Source organism: Sporothrix schenckii, assembly GCF_000961545.1.
Source record: "Sporothrix schenckii 1099-18 chromosome Unknown Cont43, whole genome shotgun sequence".
Classification (NCBI taxonomy): Eukaryota; Fungi; Ascomycota; class Sordariomycetes; order Ophiostomatales; family Ophiostomataceae; genus Sporothrix; species Sporothrix schenckii.
Window position 1 is genome coordinate 1,313,361 of NW_015971144.1, and position 14,572 is coordinate 1,327,932.

Here is a 14,572-nt window from a genome sequence, read left to right on the forward strand (position 1 = left end):
CGACGTGCATTATTGGGGCGGATCGGACGAGCTACCAATAAGTTTTAACACTGTGCTGTGACGTGCCGTTTCAACAGATATTGAGTACAGTGTGTATACATTTCGCACTGTTAAGCACAAGCCTCCTATATTTGAACGCGCACAGAAGGACCCCCCCCTGAGTTGCCCAAAGCGGTAGACAATTGGAGAGCCCTCCAGTCGCACAACTGCACTGCGGCAGGTCCGGACCTTGACAGGAGACAATGCACATTCGTGCAGAAACGGAAGCGACGACCCGAACCAGGAAATACGGACAGTCTGTTTATGTACAGAGTGCGTTGGCAAGAGACGGGTAATTCTGGATAAATACATAGAACCACGACCATGCCTTTTACAAACACTTAAAAGGTCGGCTGCCTGCATTCCAGCAAACACAGTACACATTACAGTCGTTGCACACGTCGCTGCAAAGGTCATGTCATTTGTACGATTTTATTTATTTCTTCTATCCTATGGAACGCCGGTAGTCTACTTTGTGAAAAAAAAAGAGAGGATGAAAATGGGATGAAGACATGTTGGATAAAATAGGACGAAGTAGATAGGACGAACGGGACGACACCACACGTTTTTCTCCAAGTCTTATTTTTGAATTCGATCCAGTCTGCAAAAAACGAGCGGCACAGACCAACTATGCAGCCTTGACAATGATGGTTGTGGGATGACAATGGGGGGAAAGAAAGAAGGAAGAAAATTACAAGCAAAAAGAAATAGAACAAGAAAAAGAGTAGACCTCCCGAGCGAGAGAGCTCTTTACCTTGAACGGGGCAAAGAGCGTAAACTTTCCGGCAGGGAAGGAGAGGAGCCTCTCAACAACATAACAAACGGACAACAACCAACACCCAGAGGCCAAGACGAGGAACCAAAAAAGTGACAAGATAGAGCCAAAAACGTGGAGATATGTACTTGCCGTGCCTCACCCTCCTATGCGTGACAGTAGCTGGGGACGGACACGCTGCATAATGAGGTAGGCCAGGCCCGCTAGGACAACGAGGAGGACAGCCAGGACCGGCGGCAGGAGGACCAGGGCCGCCACGACGAAGATGCCGATGCGCTGCACCACGGCGAGCAGCCGCTCGTGGCGAGCCGTCGTCCGCGACGCGGCAGAAGCGGCACTCCATGCAAAGTCTTTTCCGCGGTCCTTGGCGTACTCTTGGTTTTCGTACTCCTCTTCGTCCTCGTCGCCAGAGTCGCTCTCGTCATCCTCGTCCTCTCCTTCCCGTGCGGGTTGTCACTGGAATTGGAAGCCGCCGGGGAAGCCGCGCTGACGTCCGCCGGATTGGTTAAAGTGGAAGCCACCTGCGCCACCACCAGGGAAGCCACCGGCGCCGCCAGGGAAGCCGCCGCCGAAGCCGCCGCCGCCCTGGCCACCCATCATACTAAACAGGATCTCGGGGTCAATGCCGCCGTGCATGCCGCCGCCGCCGCCAAACATGTCCGAGGGATCGACCAGGTCGTCGCCGCTGTCGTAGCGCGCGCGCTTCTGTGGGTCGCTCAGGGTCTCGTACGCCTCGCCAATGTCCTTGAAGCGGGCCTCGGCGGCCTCGTCGCCGGGGTTCTTGTCCGGGTGGTGAACGACGGCGAGCTTCCGGTAGGCCTTCTTGATCTCCTTGTCGTCGGCGTCCTTGGCCACGCCAAGGATCTTGTAGTAGTCCTTGCGCTGGCTCTTCTTGAGCTCGAGCTCGGCGCGCTTGACTTCCTTGAGAACGGTGCGGTCCTCGGGTTCGCGCTCGGCCAGCGCCTTCCACTCGCGCACGGCATCCTCCCAGCGCTCGGCCAGACCGTACGCGTTGGCCTTGGTGCGGCGCGCCTTGGTGTAGGAGGGGTCGAGGGCGATGGCCGCATCACAGTCGGTAATGGCCTCGTCGTACTCTTTGAGCTTGAGGCGGCACAGCGCACGGTTCTGCAGCAGCTTGGAGTTGATGCCGCGGTTGGCCGGGTCGATGCTCAGCGCGTCCGTGTACTTGTCAATGGCCGCCTGCCAGCGGCCTGCCTTGTACTCTTTGTTGCCCTCTTCCTTCATGCGGTCCAGCTTCTGGACGATGCGCAGCCATTTGATGGCATCCTTCATGTCCGGGTCCAGGTCAATGGCGCGGCGGAAGTGGCGCTCAGCCTGGGCGTTGTCGCCCTGCGAGTAGAGAGCGCGACCACGCAGGATAATAGCCTCCGGGTCCTTGTCGTTGTAGCGCAGCAGCGAAATGGCGGTGTTAGCGGCCTCGCCGATGTTGTTCTCGCCGCCCATCTTGAGATAGGCGTCACCGCGCATCAGCTGCCACTTGCGGGGCTGCATGGCGCTCGGGCCCAGCAGACGGCTCGCCATATCAAGAGCGTGCAGCACCATGGAGCCCGTGGTGCCATGGTCGAGGGCATCACGTGCCGCATTGACATGCTGCAGCATCTCCTTGGCGGCGGCCATGTCCTTGGCCGACGGTGGCGGCTGGATGCGGCCAAAGGTCAAGATGGCGTCCTCGGGCTGGCCGAGGCTGGTGTAGATGCGGGCCAAGCGGAGCAGGATCTTGGGGTTCTGGGGATCAAGGTCGGTGGCGCGCAGGCAGTCCTCCAGGGCGGATGAGTAGTTGCCTGCAGACATGTATGCCGCCGCACGATTGCTCAAGTAGGTGGCAGACTGCGGTACCAAGTTGACGGCTGACTATGTGAGCAAGGGATTGAGACCAAACAAAGAGGCAAAAGGAATAAAAAAGGAAAAGAAATGAAAAAAGCAAAAGTGATCAATACTACCCACCCTTTGTGTATTCGCCAATGGCCGCCATGTAGCTCTTGTCCTTAAAGTACTTGTTGCCAAGGTTCTTGAACGTCTCAGCCTCCTCCTCAGGCGTCGGAGCGGGCGTCGTGTGCGGTGGCGGCACGGGCACATCACCGTTGCTGCTGTTGCCGTTCACGGGAACGGTTCCATTGGTTGCTGCTGCCGGTGGCGGCGACGAGGCGGAAGGCCGGCCGTTCGACAGCGGTGGTGACTGGGAGCGCTTCTGAGGTGACTGTGAGTTCTGTGGGGGCTTAGGAGAGGACGGGCTGGCGGCACCGGACGTGACGCCAGGCGTTTCACGGTCGGTGTCCATGGAGGTGCGGTTTGACATGGCGGAGAGTAGAGAGAGGCGCTTGCGCTCCTCGGGCGGAAGGTTCAGTGGGTGGGTGTTGGGGTCGATCTTCCGCCGGCGAGACGACGAAGAAGACGCGGACGCAACGTTGTTGGCCGACGAGGACGAGGTCAACGGCGACCCTGGCTCAGCCGCTCGGTCTCGGTCGTAATGCCGTGTTGCAGTGGAGGCAGACGAGGTGTGATGCCGCGACGAAGACGACGAAGACGACTTCTTTGGCCGAGGCGAGGCGGCAGACGAGCCCGCGTACGGCTGCTGCGCAGACGGGGAGGAGGACCGGTGCTTGGTGCGGGAGGGCCGTGCAGAGCCGGAGCCGGCTGCGGCGGTTGAGGAAGGCGAAAAGAGCAAGGGAGAGGCCGATGCGGCGGATGTCTTGGTTGGCGATGCTTTGGTGGGCGACTTGGTGGGAGAGCGGCTCGCGGGGGAGGCTGGTTCTGACCGTACCGGCGAGGGTAAGTAGTCGTCGTCGTCGTCGTCGTATGGTGGTGCGCCAGCAGAAGCGTTGGCTGTGGGCTTTCGGGAAGTTTTTTTGTTGAAAAACTTCATTGAGGCGGCTGTCAATTTTTGGGGGGGCTTTTTTGCCTGGTTTTCCCTTAGTCCCTGCCGAGCCTGGTTCTTAGTCTCACGCCAGCTTTAAGAGTACTCTCAGAAGCAAGAGATAGCGGACGAGCGATCTCTCCAGCAGCCTCTTCGCTGTGTCCGCAACTATTTTTCTTCGGTGTTATGAATAATCAGAGTGCGCTAAATTTCGCCCTGCCTCGCACCTGCCGCGGGCTGTCTGGTAGCGAAAAAATTGGCGGAAAGATCGCGCAAGGGTTAAAAATGCAGTAAACCGGGTTTGTCCACAACTGCTGGTTTGGTGCTCTTTGGGCCGGTTGCACGCCGTTGTGTCTGTAGTGGCTGTGGCTATCCGTTGACGGGCTGTCTGTCAGTAGTGCCACTTGAAAACGGGAGCTTGTGAATCCCGACTTTTTGACAGCCGTTGGCGAATTTCGACTTCGGCAGCTATCCGCAGCTCGAAGCACCTTTGGATGTCCGGCAGCCTTTCGCAGATGGGGCCGTAGAACCGTTTGTGAAGACGGTTCTCCTGGTCAATGCTGTGGCCGTGTCTTGTTTCCGACGTGTCTTTTTCTCTCTGTGGCGCTTTGTCTCGTATTTTCAGTGTTGGCAATGGGTATGTTTACTTTCTGCTGGATGTGTTTCAACATCAACGGTCTTGTCGAACGGGGCTGTAGAATGGGAATCGAGTAGTGTCCGGTCGAGAGGCGCCGTCGGGAGTAAGATAGCTGGCATATAGCTGGCAGTCGGAGAGCTTCGTCGTTGAACTGGCAGTTTGAAGAAAAAGGAGGGAGAGTCGTTGGGACGAGACACGGTTGTCGAGGTGCCTTGGGGAAACGGTGGTGGAGGGATGGGGCAAACTGGGCTGATCAGGCCAAATTGCATGGCGCAGCCTCGCTGGCAGGCGGCCCTAGGCTGTCGTTTTTCGTTTGTTTTGCTTTCCGTCGTTTCGCCTGGTGTTGTCTTTGAGAAGGGCTTTTGTGTCGTTTGGTAATTTTGACAGCCCGTTCTTTCCTTTCTCCGTTTGCCAGCTCTTTCCTTTGTTGGCCCGAGTTCGAATGAAAGCAAAAGGAGCCAAAACAGGCTCACAGGCCACAACTGTGCCGCCAAACAAGTCGCTCCAGCTGTGGAAAATTTTACGTTTGCCCAGAATACTCTTTTCTGACTGGGATCGTACCAGGCAAGCAATCCCGTCACTGGTACTTGTGGGGAGCCTGCTATCTGCCAGGTTGTGCAGGTCACCAGTACGGTAGGTGGAAAACGACCAGAGCAGGGGCCAACGGAGTGAAAGAGGGATGAGCCGAAAGAAAACAATGCTCCATCTCCACTTGACAATAAGAAAGCAACATGCTGGAACCGAATCAAAACCAGAATTCACTCTCAGGGTTGCAAGCAATCCCACCGCGAACAGAACGGACTGGAACCATTGGGCCATTCGGGACCGTTGGCAGGGACAACACTTGTCCCCTTGTTCAGATGACCAGTGCGAGCAACAACTTATGGACGATGGTAGTTCCCAGTTTCTCTAGAGCGAAGTCTTGTTTACGGCGTACGATACATTCACTGGACATTCGAGGGCGTCGAAAGCGCCGTCTGAGGATCCACGAGTCAGGATGCAGAGGCCCCTCTCAAACGCGTCACCAAGTCAACGTGTTGCGGGGAACGCGGCGTGGGAACAGCACTGAGACCAATTGTAAGTCGATGGACAAACCCGTCTGCTCGTTGTACGATGGACGTGTCAATTCAATATTGTCATTGCTCTTGCACGTCGTTACCACCAAGCTCTTGTGGCTCGGGACCACAAGACCCTGAATATAGCCTCCCCTGTTATTATACCTACATATACGATACCTCTGTATCCCGTACACAACCGCGTCCCCAAACATGCTACGTCTGTTATTTGAGCTTTCCGGCCGGCAGAGTTACCGGCGTTGAGTCTTCTACCACACGGACGTCAAACAGCGTCTCCCACGCCGTCATTTCAACTGATGCTTCTGTCTACAATCTTGGTAGCCATCAACAGCTTTCAGTGCCCTCAAGTCAGCCATGCATTACCTGCAGTGTTAAAACGGCAGCAATGTCGTATGTGAACTTACGCCCAAGTTCTACAAGCACGTCGTGTGTCTCAGTTCCAAGAGTCTCCTAAACCCAAAACAAACTGCCTTCTCTGCCCAAGTTTGGGACCCATGCTCCTGTTAGTGCCGTTGCGGTTGCGCGTTGCGCGGGAACTTACCTACCCACCCTGCAACTAGGTGCCGACAGCGGCTCGGGTGCCCTGTCAGGGTCGTTGTGGTGGTTGTAGTGGTTGCAGCGGGTGTCCCATTATCGCTATATGCGAGTTTGTCCCGGGATTCGCCAGTGCACAAAAAAATGATTCTCGAAGCTTCGGTGGGGCTGGCGCAAATGGCGGACAACGACGTAAAAGTGTAATGTGGACCCGCTGTAAGACCAGTATCAGGCAATAATTTACCTCCAACGTTTAGCGCTTCCAAGAGGAACATTGGACCCTGTAATTAACGAGGCTTCTCTAACGGCCTTGTCCATAGGCATCAGCGCTCATGTGCCTGTCAGCAACAAATAAGTCAAGGCCATTTATTGTTAATAACGCAAGACAAAAATCATGGGGAGAACCAAAGACGCTTCTATATTCCGAACTCCAGACAAATCATCTTACCATTAATGTTCGTTCTGTGGCTTACCACATCATTTCCCACGGCGCTGAGAGCGACCATTCCACAAGAGCACATAATATCACTCGACAGGGGGAGAAGGGGAGTAAACAATACATAGTGTGCTATCAATGTTGCCGTGTGCCTTCCCCAAACCCATAAAAACAAACCCAGAATACGCAATAAGCCCATCACATAACCATGAAATAAAAATAGCAAATAGCAGCTGGCACACTGCACATGCAACTTGGCCCCTTCACTCGAGTTTTGGTCACTCGGCCGCCTCGCCGGCCTCACCTTGGCTGCCCTGGCCGCTACCCGCGATGGAGTGCACGAGGTCCTGGTACTTGAACACATCGCCGCGCTTGCCGAAGCCGGGGCCTGGCTTGCTCTTGTTTGTAAACGCCCGCCGGCCCATGAATCCCTGCATCACCCGGTTGATCTCCGATTCCGTCAGTGCGGGCTCGCCAGGCTCGGGTGCCGTGTGCAGCAGCGCGTCGCGCAGCTCGGCCGCGTCAATCTCGCCGCTGTCGTCTTCATCAAAGGCCGACAGCGCAGACAGCAGCTCGGCACTCGGTGACAGGGCGGCAAGGGCCGAGGCCAGCGCGTTCAGAAATGTGCCCATGGTCATGGTCTGCGGAACACCGGCCGGGAAGAACTGCGACACGTCGGACGGCGTCGACGGCAGGCCCAGCTGGTTCAGCATGTCGGCCACGTCGTCTCTACCCACCGAGCCGTCGCTGTCGCGGTCCAGGATCTGAAAGCCCTCGCGCAGCGTGCGGACCTGGGCCGGCTGCAGCTGCGCGAGCGCGGAGCCGTTGCCTGCCGCTAATGATGACGACGCCGCGCCGCCTATTCTGTGTCCACTGATCTCAGCAGCGGGCTGAAGCTGCGAGGAAGGAATCTGTTGGTTTCTGGGTGTCCAGCTGCCGTTGGTCGGCACCGGTGTTGAGTTGGTGCGCCCGTCATAGCGCGATGAGGGTGTGGGTGTTGTTGCCAGGCCACTTTTGAGCCCATCGTTGCCGGGTGTGTTTGGGCCCTTGAAGGGCGACGCAGTCGGGGTCGTGTGCCGCAACGGCGATGGAGATACGGGCGATTCGGGGCGCCGGAAGGGCGAGCTGCGCGGCGAGCCGTAGCCGAGTGGCGAGGGCTTGTAGCCGGCGGGCATGGCCTGTTTTGTTAGTATATGGCAATTGAAAGAGACGCAGCCAACAGACGTCTGTTCTCGTTGCGGTCCTTCCAGGTGCAGTTCGATCGTACCATGATGACGATAAGTAGTTTGCGAAAAAGAATGAATATTGTTGTCCTCAAAGTTCGTGATGTGACCGGAGATGGCGGTATTGTGATTGAAAGAAATGTGATGGTACTGACTCTTGACTTTCGTCGCAGTTATCAATATCAGATTTCCGTAATGTCGTATAGTTGCCGTTGCAGTTTGTGGTGATACTTGACTGACAAAGCGGCATTGGTGACGAACGATGCACAGGGGCCCGAATGTAAACAAACAACCCAGCAACGGCTTGCCACCAAAGCCAGTCCGATAAGATAAGGATGTGGCGGCTACGTCGCAGTGTGGCTGACTTGCCGCCAATCGCGCTAAGACGAACGTGGCCCGTGCGTGCCTGCCCCTGGCCCTTGGCGACTTTGCATTTGTGCGTGCTACTTTTCTCCATTTTTGCCCTTTTCGCAGGGCCTCCTTTTTCGACTGCGTTCGCCAACGACGGCCCAATATGGCTGGCCAAGGCCTGGTTTCGGATTCGCCAAGCCCACTTTCAACCCCTCTCCACACCAGGGCGCTACGACATATTGTTACTGGCCCCGACCAACTAGGACTGGCTCAGGGGAGGGATGCATAAGAGACGAAAGCGAGCAAGAAGACTTCAAAGGGGAAAGTCTGCGTTTGGATAGAGAACATCGCGAGTTGACGCCAACTCGACATCAGGAACGTCCACAGACGACAGTCAAAGCGAACATATGAACCAGTGGTGGCCATCGAAAGCCAGACGAGTGGCCGGGCTGTTTCGAATGCATCCAGGTACAGTGGAGAGTGAACGGTTTCACCTAGACGTCGCTACGTAAGGAAGGGAACGACAAGACAAGACACGACGACGGCCACGGCGCCGTCTTGCCAAAGCTCGAACGGCATATACGGGCCAATTGTCGCAAATACTTGCCGGTCTTCCACTGGAGCGTGTCTCGTCCCGTGTTGCGAGACCTTTGTACTGTCTAGCTTCTCGGCGCTGATTTGTCCGGAGATAACTTTGCCCTTCGATCACCACATTTTGTTCACGGTGCCAGCCTGCTCTGATTCCAGGACACGCGAACACGGGCCGGACGACTTTGCAGAACCCACCAGACTGCAGAACTGCGGCACCTCGACAGTGTCGTTACGGACGCAACTGCAACCTCGCCCACTTTTACACCCACGGTTCGCCATACGACTTTCCACACTGTCCGCACATCTAAGACATACTGCTCAATAAGGTGCCTCAGTGCGTGTAAGCTCCTTGGCGATCGCCTGCCCTCTGCGACCCGATCTCACGTTCTCTGCGTGGCGCGCTACGACCCCCAAACCCCTTCCCCCTTTTCCCGCGTGTGGTACCGGTTCTTTGCGAGCCGCCCTGGGCGGGAGCACGACCCTACTCTACGATCTTATCCGCCCTGTGTGACGGACGGCCCTGGGCGTCTGTGAAATAGGCCTGTAGGCGACTCCAATAGTCATGGCGACGGCCCAGACCACCGCACCGTACGCTTCGTCCGCCTCGAAACGACGCGGCACCAACGACAGCGTCGGGGGCAGCACGAGCTCCATCTCCACCGCCAGCGGCAGTCCTGTTGCCCAGACCAAAATCCCACGCCGCACCTCGCTCGCTTCTTTCCCCACACGAGCCGACGCCTCGCCATTGCTCGCCGGCGCCGGCCGACGTCCGTCGCTGTCTCCACAACCTCCCCTCCCGTCACATTCACCAGCGTTGCCGCCTTCGCCAGCGTTGCCGCCTGGCAGCGCCCACTCTGCTGCCATGGCTTCCACCGACCGCACATCCAACCAGAGCAACAAGTCCACCAAGGCGCCGTCGTCCGGCACCGGTGTTTCCTCCTCACAACACTCTTCCCTCTCCGGTCCCACGGGCGCTGGCGCCGGCGCCGGCGCCGGCGCTGGACAACAACAGCAGAACCGAAGCGGACAACAGCGCCGACGGCTGCGATCACAGTATCCGCGTGGCGCATCGGCCGAGAACCATGTCGAGTACATTCTAGTGGCGTCCTTTGACGTCGACAAAGGCCCCATCATGGAGCACCAATACCCCGTCGCCATTACGGGCGACGAGCACATGCTGGCCGAGCTGATGCTGCCCGACCAGACGCATCTGCGCAACCAGGACTGGACCATGTTCTTCCTGCACAAGGACATTACCCAGGAAGAGGAGGAACAAGAACAGCTCGCCAAGGAAGAGCGCAGAAAGCGGCGGCAACGGCGGCGTGCACGCAGGGCGGGGATCCCGGTCGGAGACGAAGACAAGGAGACTGGCGGCCACGTCGAGGACGATTCGGACGACGAAGACGACGAGGACTGGGACGACGACATGTCGACAGACAGTGAGCCCGAAGGCGGCGAGGGCGCACCGCTGATCTACGTGCTCAACCTGGTCAACACCAAGCAAGACAAGACACAGCGACGCGGCGCTGTCGTCAAATCCATGGCCATCTGCACGCGGCACCCCTTCCTGCACATATACAAGCCGCTGCTTCTGCTGGCGCTCGAAGAGTACTTCAAGTCGCCCGTCGTCGAGACGCTGTCCATGCTGTACGACGCGGTCAATGCCATGGACTTGTCGCTGATGCCCCGCCTGAGCCTGCTGGAGCGCCACCTCCTGCAAGCGAGCGACAACAAGGACCTGTTTGTCGAAAAGTTTGAAAAGATGATTCAGATGCGCATCGCCGAGGAGAACGGCGACGGCGTCAGCGACCAGCCCTTTGACGCGAGCCGCAGTCCGCCCAAACCGGCCGGCATCCTGCGCGCCGGCACCAAGGCGCACTTTGAGGGCCAGGCCGCCGCGTACTCGGTGCCGCGCGACACCCACGAGTTTGAGAGCAAGGTGTTTTACAAGGGCATCCCCATTCCCATCAAAGTGCCTGTGGCCGTCATGCCGGAGACCGTCGGCGACTTCTCGCTCATCAAGCTGATCCAGAACTTCTCCGAGACCCACGCCAAGGCACCACAGGCCTTTCCCTTGCACGCGCACCTGACGACCAACGGCCCGCACACGCACCCCATCATTGTGCTGGTCAATGCGCTGCTGACGCAGAAGCGCATCATCTTTTTGGGCCACAACATGCCCTCGGGCGACGTGGCGGAGGCGGTGCTGGCGGCGTGCGCGCTGGCATCGGGCGGTGTGCTGCGCGGCTTTACGCGGCACGCCTTCCCCTACACGGACCTGACCAAGATCGACGACTTGCTGCTCGTGCCTGGCTTCATTGCGGGCGTCACCAACCCGACCTTTGAGCTGCACCCGGAATGGTGGGATCTACTGTGCGATCTGCCGTCGGGCCGCATCAAGATTAGCAGCCGCATTGAGGAGGCGCCCGTCACCGAGGGCCTGGTGTTTTTCAAGCAGCAGCACCCGTCGTGCGCCAATCTCGTGGACACGGCCACCACGGCCAACGTCAGCTCGGCCAACAGCGACCTGACCGGCGACAACGCCTTCATGGCCGACATTCTCAAGAGCGTGGCCGCGCGGCTGGGCGAGCGCGTCATCCGCGCCAAGTGGCGTGACTGGGTCGTCAAGTTTACGCGCATCGCCGCGGCCTTTGAAGAGAGCGTCTATGGCGCGAGCGTGCTGCACATGGGTGGCGGGGGCGGCAGCAGCAGTGGCAACGGCAACGGCGGCCACAACGGCCACGACAGCAACGACAGCAACAGCAACCTCCACGACTTTGAGAACCTCGCCCTCTCGCCCTCCACAACCACGACCGGCACGCCGACGGCCACGTCACCGCCCTCGGCCCTCTCGGCCGCCAACGGCCACGGCTACGTCTGGGCCGACGAGAACGCCAAGCAGCGCGAGCTGGCCGGCAACGCGTCGCGCGTCGAGGGCTGGCGCGTCTCGCGCAGCTACCTGTCGTTTATCAAGGACGTCGCGCAGCTCTACACGGTGCGGCCGCTCAAGGGCTACGACCTGCACCACATGCACGACCGCCTGCGCACGCAGCGCCTGACGCCGACGCTGAGCCGCGACATCTTCCTGACGTTTGCGCGCACCGTGCACTCGTACGACGAGATCTGCCTGTTGCTGTCGGTGGCGCCCGAGGCGCACGGCGGCCTCTTTTACGTCGCCCTCGGCCTCTTCCACAAGGACCGCGACGTGCGCACCCAGACGACGGAGCTGCTCGAGCGCGTGGCCGAGCACGAGGCCGGGCAGCACTGGTGGCGGGGTCTCAGCCGGTTCGAGATGCTGGCGTTTGCGCGCATCCGGCGCGAGGCCGAGGCGGAGGCGCGCTCCAAGCTGGACAACAATGCAGGCGGTCCTGGCGTAGGAGGAGGAGGAGGAGGAGGTGGTGGGGGTGGTGGTGGTGGTGTTGGTGGCGGTCGCGACCGGGCCATTACACCCATTACGGGCAACCTGCCACCGGGCGTCGTCGTCGGCGAGAAGCGGGCCAGCTAGGTGCGGCCACGTCTTGTCTCGAAGCACGCAGAGGCGGACGGCTCAACATGCACACAAGCCTGGACACAAAACGAGGTCGGCCATCGTCTGTCCAGCAGGCCCTTCTCTCCAACCTACCTCTCTCCGCTCTCCCAGTTTGTGTCGCTGTCTTCGTTCACGTCGCTGCGATCCGTTTCTTCGACCCCCTCGTCCGCCTCGTCTGTTGTCCGTGGGTGGCGTTCGTTTTCGTGATTGTTGGCGCTTGCGAGTCCTTTCGTTTCTATTTTGTTGCCGTTCTTGTTCCTTTGGCACCTACATTTTGATGTCTGATGTCTTGACATTCTGTTCTATACGTATTTTCACATTCATTTGATAGTATCGAATTTTACGGGCTGTAATACTCCAATACTCCAGCGGATATCCTATTCATTCAGTACCGTTTGGTGTTGATAGATGGCGTTTCCACCATTCTCAACAAGGCGAGCTGGCCACAATCAGACGACCCTTTCCTCGCCTCCCTTACGCCAGCAGGTACTTGGCCGCGTGGTCGACGTGGTCCTGGCCAAACGTCGAGATAAAGTAGTACGAGTGGTCGTAGTCCTTTTGGTACCGCAGCGTCAGACCCGTCAGGCCGGCCTTCTTGACCGCGGCCTCCAGGTTCTCCGGCAGCAGCTGCTTGCTGGCGTAAAACTTGTCGCCCGTGCCCACGTCCACCAGCATCTTGAGGTCGCCGTGGGTCCACGTGCCGATGAGCTCGGTCGCGTCGTGCTCCTTCCAGGCCGCCGGGATCGTGCTGTCGGACGCGGACTCGGGCGTGATCGCAAGATCCGCCGGGCCCAGGTAGCCCTTGAACGCCTTCTGGCCCCAGGGGCAGCGCGTGGGGTTGGCAATGGGCGCAAACGCCGAGACCGACCGGTAGCGGCCCGGGTGGCGCAGGTACAGCGTCAAGGCGCCGTGCCCGCCCATCGAGTGGCCCGTGATGGACTGGCGGTCGCCGTCGAGCTGCGTCGGGAAGGCGTCCGCCAAGAGAGCGGGCAGCTCCTGCGTCAGGTACGTCTCCATGCGGTAGTGGGCGCTGTACGGTGAGCTCGCGGCGGCGTCGAGGTAAAAGGAGGCGGCCTCGCCAAAGTCCCAGTCGTCGTGCTCCTGAGGCAGGTCCAGGCCGCGCGGGGATGTGTCCGGATAGACAATGGCAATGCCGTGGCGCGCGGCAGTGGCGTGCAGGAAGCCCTTTTCGGAGCCGTTCTCGGGGCTGCAGGTGAGGCCCGCCAGATAGTAGAGGACGGGCGCCTTTGTCGTGGCAGCAGCGGCGTCGGCGACCGGACCAGGAAGAAAGATATTGACGTTCATGTCGGTGCCGGTCGTCTTGGACGCGTGGGACAGCTTGAGCAGCTTGCCGCCAAAGGTGGCGATCGTGGCCTTGGTGGTGAATGCCATGGTGATGGTTTGATGTGATGGAGGGAGCTTCAGGTTGCGACGTCAATTGAGACGGATAAGATCGAGAAGCAAAGAACAGTCGAGGAGAAGGCAGCGTCCCGTTTTGAAGGAGGTAGACGACCGGCTTTATTCGCCCGGCGCGGAGAAAGCGCCCGCTGTCCCCTTCCCAATTCGCACGGCCAGGTGCCGTCATTGACAGCGGGTCCAGGGCTTAGGTGCCGTTTTGGGCCCTCTTTTGGCGCTGTTATGCTCCAACTTGCCGATACAACCCCGAGAAACGCATGGCAGCCGCAACCCCGCCCTGGCAGGCCTGGAAGGCGCTGTACGATTAGCACTCTGCAGTAGAGGATAAATAATGTGCACTATGTAGAGCCAAGGTCTAATGTCAGGCACTTGCAGCTCGAAATCCACACTGCCGATTGGTTGAACATCACAAATGATCATGATTGTGATCAGTGCGCCGTACAGAATGATCATGATTGTGATAAAGTGCGTATACAGTTTGATGATACGATGATACGATGATACGCCGTACATGCTAACAACAAATATGTCCTCGAAATAAACGGATAATATACAGTGGTATTTACAAATGCCAGCCTTCTCCTTCCACCTTGTCTCCATTCGCATCCTGCTTTGCTTCACTGCTCTTCTGTCTCGACGGTCGTGGTTGTCGTCTTGGTAAAGCAGCGGAACGACGCGACGCCGGCCCAGTTCACGGCGCTCAGGTTGTACTTGTGCGCGTAGTCAAAGTCGATGGCGCCCAGCGTGCAGCCCTCGGGCGAGGTGCAGATGCCGCCGCAGGGCATGCCGTAGGGGTAGCAGGCAAAGGCCTCGCCGTCGGGCGCGAACGTGTTGGTGTTGCCCAAAAAAGGCGTCGTGACGTTGACGCACGTGTCGAGGGGATAGACGCTGTGGTTGCAGGTGCCGGTGGCATTGGCGCCCGTGCAGAGCAAGATCTACAGACATTGTTAGGTGTGTCCAGTTTCATACAACGTTCTTCCGTAGAGAAAGGGGCGTACTCCTCCAGCTTCCCGCTTGGCAATAGGCGAGGCGGCGGCCAGAGTGGCAGCAGCGAGGACGGCAAACGACTTCATGATGGCGATACAAGTGT

General features: G+C 58.6%; 5 protein-coding genes across 5 annotated transcripts; 1 reads left to right on the forward strand and 4 right to left on the reverse strand.

The window, feature by feature from the left end:
* Positions 1-952: 952 nt before the first annotated feature.
* SPSK_02223 (uncharacterized protein) lies at positions 953-3,698 on the reverse strand (the record flags this gene model as incomplete). The annotated part of the gene is made up of 3 exons (XM_016729096.1): positions 953-1,251; positions 1,306-2,682; positions 2,780-3,698. 3 exons carry the CDS (start codon positions 3,696-3,698, stop codon positions 953-955), a joined length of 2,595 nt encoding a protein of 864 aa, XP_016589153.1.
* A 2,952-nt stretch (positions 3,699-6,650) lies between these two features.
* SPSK_02683 (uncharacterized protein) lies at positions 6,651-7,547 on the reverse strand (the record flags this gene model as incomplete). The annotated part of the gene is made up of 1 exon (XM_016729551.1): positions 6,651-7,547. One exon carries the CDS (start codon positions 7,545-7,547, stop codon positions 6,651-6,653), a length of 897 nt encoding a protein of 298 aa, XP_016589154.1.
* Positions 7,548-9,099: 1,552 nt separating this feature from the next.
* SPSK_02208 (uncharacterized protein) lies at positions 9,100-12,042 on the forward strand (the record flags this gene model as incomplete). The annotated part of the gene is made up of 1 exon (XM_016729082.1): positions 9,100-12,042. One exon carries the CDS (start codon positions 9,100-9,102, stop codon positions 12,040-12,042), a length of 2,943 nt encoding a protein of 980 aa, XP_016589155.1.
* A 498-nt stretch (positions 12,043-12,540) lies between these two features.
* SPSK_02674 (S-formylglutathione hydrolase) lies at positions 12,541-13,458 on the reverse strand (the record flags this gene model as incomplete). Its single annotated transcript, XM_016729542.1, has 1 exon — positions 12,541-13,458. One exon carries the CDS (start codon positions 13,456-13,458, stop codon positions 12,541-12,543), a length of 918 nt encoding a protein of 305 aa, XP_016589156.1.
* Positions 13,459-14,099: 641 nt separating this feature from the next.
* SPSK_02813 (uncharacterized protein) lies at positions 14,100-14,555 on the reverse strand (the record flags this gene model as incomplete). Its single annotated transcript, XM_016729677.1, has 2 exons — positions 14,100-14,417; positions 14,481-14,555. The coding sequence occupies 2 exons, from the start codon at positions 14,553-14,555 to the stop codon at positions 14,100-14,102; spliced, it is 393 nt and encodes a 130-aa protein (XP_016589157.1).
* Between the last annotated feature and the right edge of the window lie 17 nt (positions 14,556-14,572).